Source organism: Myotis brandtii, unplaced genomic scaffold (genome assembly GCF_000412655.1).
Source record: "Myotis brandtii unplaced genomic scaffold, ASM41265v1 scaffold7838, whole genome shotgun sequence".
Lineage (NCBI taxonomy): Eukaryota > Metazoa > Chordata > Mammalia > Chiroptera > Vespertilionidae > Myotis > Myotis brandtii.
Genome location: NW_005371145.1, coordinates 17,639 through 23,793, shown reverse-complemented (window position 1 = coordinate 23,793; position 6,155 = coordinate 17,639). Strand labels below are relative to the sequence as shown.

The 6,155-nt window shown below is 47.7% G+C and overlaps 1 protein-coding gene across 1 annotated transcript in view; it reads right to left on the bottom strand.

Moving 5' to 3' along the window:
• Positions 1-1,013: 1,013 nt before the first annotated feature.
• The window catches only part of LOC102255864 (fatty-acid amide hydrolase 1-like), an 11,282-nt gene continuing 6,140 nt past the window's right edge, over positions 1,014-6,155 (bottom strand). Inside the window, exons 3-6 of the mRNA XM_005883358.2 lie at positions 5,861-5,900; positions 5,343-5,451; positions 3,638-3,783; positions 1,014-1,284 (exon numbers count right to left, since the gene is read on the bottom strand). Of these exons, the coding sequence (XP_005883420.2) occupies positions 1,156-1,284; positions 3,638-3,783; positions 5,343-5,451; positions 5,861-5,900 (424 nt within the window). The 3' untranslated portion in view covers positions 1,014-1,155. The remainder of the gene's footprint in view (positions 1,285-3,637; positions 3,784-5,342; positions 5,452-5,860; positions 5,901-6,155) is intronic.

The window sequence follows — 6,155 nt, the reverse complement described above, 5'->3', positions numbered from 1 at the left end:
CAGCGGCGGTAACAGGCCTGGTCCAGGCAGCAATCTTGCGGTTTCCACACTGCTGACACAAGGTAGTGCTTCTGCCTCATCGCCGCCACTGTCCCCACACCGATAAGACCCAGTGACGAAAGGAGTGGGAAGGGTAGGTTTCAGTGTGTTGGGACAATGCTCTAATCAACTGAGCTACCTGCCAGGAGGAAGGGTAAGTTTTGATTCAGGAGGATCTCAAGAGATCAGATGAAGGGAAGGTCATGAGGGAGTTGGCGGGATCAAAGAAGGCTTCCTGGAGGAATTGGCATTTGACAAAGGACAAATGCCAATTCCTCCAGGACAGAAAGGACAGTGATGATGTTCAGGTTAAAAGGAAAGTCTGAACAGAGGCAGAAGCGCATCGTGCTGCCAAGAGGGCTCCCGTTTGAGGAAATGAGGGAGGCTGTGCTCCAGCAGAGCCAAGGCAGAGGACATGGAGGACGTCGGGAGGTGCTGTGGGTCACACCAAGAAATTTGCACTTTGTGGGTAAAGCACCAGACTGTGAGCTGAGGCCTGGGTCCCAACCCAGGGTGTGCTCTGACTAGGCTTCCCTTCCTTGGTCTTGCTCTCTGAAACTTTCTCTAGACCCCAGTGAGGGCCGTGGCAAGTGCTTGTCAGGGAAATACCTAGGAATCACAGCTCACAAAATAATTAAGTGATCAAATCTACCTCCTTCAATTTGTAGGTGAGAAAACAGACCCAGAGAGGGGAAGGAATTTGCCCAGCACTGCATAGCAAGCCAGTGGCAGAGCCAAGACTTGAACCCACGCCTGCAGCCTCTCAGTTTGGGGCTCGTTCCCCTCTGCTGCAATCTGGGATAGCATCTGGGGGACTGAGCTGGAGGAGGACAGCTGGAGGCAAAAGGCCGTCAGGAGGCTATAGTCCGCCTAGATCAGAAATCACAAGGCTGGCCAGTAAGAAATGTTTATTGAGCCCTTCACCCTGATCCCCATCTTGAGTGGCTTTGAGTCCACCGATGAAGCACCTACAAGGACAGAAAAAACTGCAAAGAAAAGGAATATGGTGGGCTTCCCGGAGGAGATAGGAGGTGGATATGGCACTCATGAGAAGGAAGGGGCATTGGGAACAGACTTGGATAAGGATGTAGGAAGGTCTCCAAAAGAAATGGCTTGTCATCTGGGTTCCCTCTGGTTCTTGGTCAAGGTCTCCACCTCCTTCATGAACCGAAGACAGAGTTCCTCTTCCCATGGCAAAGCGATGCACTGCACAGCCACTGGGAGCCCCACGGATCCTTCCACCGCCTGCTCAGAGAGAGTGTCTGTAAATCAGAGCCTGCTTCCTGCCCACAAGCCCCTTGCCCACCCCTCCTCACCTCCCGTAGGTATGCATTAATCCAAATATCTCATCTCCAGTCCAGATTAAGATAGAGATTTCCTGGATCTCAGAGTTCCAGGCTTCCTCAGCTCTCGGTAAAACCTGGAAAAATTGTTCTGACTTTGTCTACAATTCTCCAGAGTAAAACTTGTTCCTTGTGCAAAGAGCTGACTATAACAATGAAATATAAAACCAAGTATCCAGCCAATGTTCTTAGCACAGGAAAGAAGAATGTGCAAGTCCCTGATCCAGAACCTAGTTACGCTTCTGCAGTGAAAGAGGTGCCTTGACTCCAAACACAAGCCCGGGAACATGGGTGCTGAGCCTGAGTGCCTGCCATGAAATCCAAACATAATTGTAGGAATTCAAACATGTTTTCATTGCTTTATGACAGCAATTTTCCATCATACTAGTGTGCAGCAAGAATATTTAAAGCGTGTAATACCTGATTATTTAGTCAGGGGCACTGACCTCTTATCTCTTACTTGGATTGTCAAATAGAAAAATGACAAGAGCCAACACAACAATAGCCATCTGTTGTGAATGCCTGTCTTTGTTTTTTAATCTTCACCTGAGGATATATTATTGATTTTAGAGAGAAAGAGAGAGGGGGGCAGGGAGGAGGAAGAGAGAGAAACATCCATGTAAGATAGAAACATCAATCGGTTGCCTCAGTTGCCTCCTGTACTGCAACCCAGGTATGTGCCCTGACCAGGAATCAAACTGGCCACCTTTTGGTGCACAGGACGATGCTCAACCAACTGAGCCACTATGGCTGCACTCTATATATCACTTTTAAACAGCTCCTGGAACAGAGGAATGAGATAGAAATTGCAGGGTGGGGGGCTCAACCAGGGTGAAAAAGTACTGAACATAGCTTGTAACTTGAGTCAGACCTAGGGGAAAACCAGACTTGAAAAACAAGTCCAAATAAGGGTGACATCTGGGGAAAGAAGGAAGTTGAGCAAAGCCTATCAGGGAGAAGAATAGCCAAATAAAAGTGGCATCTGAGGGAAAAAGGAAGCTGAGCAAAGTCTGTCAGGGAGAAGAATAGCTTTAACAAAACAGCAGGAAATCTGCCTGGCCCTCGCCTGAGGGCGGGCTGTTAGTTTAGTAGCCAACCAATAGAAACAGGACAGATCAGCCAAGGTCGGGAGGGATGATAAAAGGAGGGACTGCCCCTCCGCACTTCGCCCTTCGCCCGGCGATTGCCTGCTGCTGTGTCAGCTACGGCAGGGGCCCAGATTCGAATCTGTAATCAATAAACGCTTGCTTGCTCAAACCATCTATGAGTCGGTAGTCTGTCCATGGGGAACTCCCTCTGTAACAAGGAAGAGCTCAAGACACACTAGATAGTGTCATTATTATTATTTTCTCAGCAGTTCCACTGGGTAATTCTACCACTAAAATCAATTTCCAGCCCTGGCCAGGTAGGTCAGTTGATTAGAGTGTCATCCCAATATACCAAGGTTGCGAGTTCAATCCTGGGTCAGGGCACATTCAGGATCAACCAATGAATGCACGAATGGAACAACATATCAATGTTTCTTTCTCCCCTTCCTCTCTCTTTCTAAAATCAGTAAGTAAAAAATAAAATAATTTCCAGAAAAATAAGTTACTTAATGTCTTACTCAGACACATGCATACTTTTCAAAGTCAGTCTCTCTCTCTCTCTCTCTCTCTCTCTCTCTCTCTCTCTTTCTCTCTTTCACCCAAGTCAGGGTTGTTATTTTAGACCCTGCATTGAATAGGCCCATAGAAACATTTCCTTTTGGTAAGTCACCTCTGAATTAATAATAGTAGCATTTATTGAACACTTCCTACATATAAGACCTTATGCTAATTGCTTCAGTCTTTTTTGATTTAACCTTTAACATAATTCTGCAAAGTAGACTTTTTTATTCCTGTTTTTTTCTCACAAAGAAACTGAGGCCCAGAGAAGGGCGGTATCCAGTTGTTTCACAGTAAGCTCTTACCCAGGGGCCTTTGCCCTGATCCACCCTTCCTGCCTCTGGATTGGACTTTCCTTACAGAGGTGTCGAGCAGACCACTGTTTTTGTAAAATATTCTCCCCTGACAAAGACAGAGGATGACCTGGACATTAAATGGTGTGTCCTCGGGGATGGGGTGACACGTTATCACTTTAGCAGAAGTGATAAAGGCTAAACCCTGGGAATGCCCAGACCCATCCCACCCTGCCCTCACCCATCCACAGGGATGGAGGCAAGACTCAGTACTGGTCTGTGCTCCTGGGGGAGAGGTAAGGAGAGGGACACTGACCTCCTTGAAGTTTCTGTCATTACTATCTCCGTAGTATCCCTTGTAGAAGGCCAGTTCCTCCTCGTCCTGCAGTGTCACGGTGGTGACGGGCACCACGCCAACAGGGAAGTCCAACAGATTGTACAGGCTGTGGTAAGAGCTGCTAGCTGTAGGAAGACTCAGGTTAGCCCAGGAAATCACCAACTCCCAAAGACTCAGGTGAGGAAGAATGTGACATGAGTAAGCACTCCCCCTCGGGTCCTTCTCCGAACTGCATCCCTGTGGGCTTGAAATCGCCCCAGGAATCACCTGACAAACACTCCCCGCTCTTCCCGCAAGGCGTAGGGAAGGAGAATCGCATTGTCCAAGCCTTACTCAGTGCCGGGCACTATGCTGGCCTCTCTTCATTGCTGATTCTCTGAATCCTCTCTACCCCTGAGAAACGGGGATTACTATTCCCTGAGTGCAAATGAAGAAACCCAGGTGCCAGACAGGGGAGATGGCTTTTCACAGGCTGCACAGCTGGTGAGTGGCAGAGATTCCGCCCATGACCTCCGATACACTAGGCTTCAAGATGGCTGGTGTGTGCAGTGCAAACCTGAGTTGAAAAGACTTCTCTATGGCCACAGCCACCTGTGTGCAGGGACGGAGCATCACAGAAGTGGTCGTGATGCCTACAGACAGCAGAGAGCAGAGCACGGTGTGGGTGTGCCTTTGGGCAGCCTCTGTGGGGGACCCAGGGGAGAGGACTCCAGGCTTGAGGTGGGTTTTCATTCTGCATTGACATCACCTCTGACACTGCACCTGTTCTGGGCATGAGACCCAGTGATGCCTCAGACACTGCCCTATGCTGAGGCCTGCATTTCAGGGGGGTTGGGCTACAGACACCTCTAGAAATGGGGCAGCACAAAGCATGCTAAGGGTGAATGCACATGCTCAGCGAAAGAAGCCAGACACAAAAGCCTCCTATTTTATGATTCTGTTTATATGAAATCCTAGAAAAGGCACATCTATAGTGAGAGAAAGCAGATTAAGTGGTTGGGGGGAGGGGTAAGGTTAGGGAAAAATTGCAAAGGGACATGAGAGAAATTTGATCAGTGATGGAACTATTCTATATTTTTATTATGGTGGTGGTGATACCACTTTTGTCAAAATTCATTAATTTGTACTCTGTGAATTTTATTGCATGTATGTTATACAGATGGTCCCCAACTTATGATGGTTTGATTACTTTTTTTTTTACTTTACTTATACATATTCAGCAGAAACCAGCTAAACTAAGCTGATGTTCACCAGGTTAAATGTATTTTCGACTTAGATATTTTCAACTTACAATGGATTTATTGATACATAACCCCATCTTAAGTTGAGGAGCATCTGTGCTTTTTTCATTTTTAAAGCGAATGGAAATTCACTTTAAAAAGTTCATTTTTAAAACAAACGGAAATTGAGAGTGTCTGCTAACAGGTATGATATTTTTTTTAAGGTAATGGAAATGTTCTGGAATAAGATAGTGGTGGTGGTTGCATAATATTCTGATTATACTAAAACTGTTAAATCACACACTTTAAAATGGTGAATTTATGTTACCTAAATTTTATCTCAATTTAAGGGAAAAAATGTTTTTAGGTGAATGAAAACAAAGGTCAAGGTCACATAGGCTGTGGCAGGACTCAGAAGTCCTGGACTCCCTGTCTAACCCCACCAGGACCCAGTGTCCTCTCACCTGATGCTTTGGCAGGATAGCCTATATAGAAGGCAGGGTCCAGAGCTGGCGACAGCAGCACATCCAGGTCCAAGGACCTCCACTTGGCTATGAACTCTTGCTGATATTCCTGCAGCAACAACAGGGGTAGGAGGGATAAGATCAGCAGAGGTCACTGTTTGCAGGACAAGGTCAGGTGCTGCCAGGCTGAGTTGGCTTAAGCACCAGGAAGAATTCCGAAGCCATGAGATGCAGACTGAGATATCTGGGAATGGTCAGGGTCTTACCAGGGACTAAGGTAAAAGGATGGGAAGAGGAGACTCAGACTACAGTGATTTGCGGACAACATATCATCCAGGCCCCAGAGAGATGGACTAGATTAACCTCATAGGTCACTAAGCCTTCCCATCCAGGTGCAGCCAGGCCTCCCCTGCAGGCCAGGACAGAGCTCTGCCCCCTGTCTGGCCACTCGTGTCACCACCAGGCTTCTGCTGCCCCTGATCCAGCAGTTCCTTGAGATCTTGCCTGGCACACATCACCTGCACTGCTGTGTTCAGCTCCCACACTTTCTTGGGTGTCCTGGAGGAATGAGGAAGACATTGGGAAGTCCAAAGGGCAGATTGGGAGGATCTTCTCTTATACAAATGGGGCATGATGCCCAAGTGGCAGGGCCTGGCCTCAGTGCAGGCTGCACATCAGCTGATGGGCTGGGAATAACCCTGTGTCTTGTCCCCTCGCCAAGACACCTTGCCTGTCCAATGTTCCCAAGAGTACACATCCTCTGGTCAATACCCCACTACCACCACCAGCCACAAGGACTCACAAGTGCCCCCC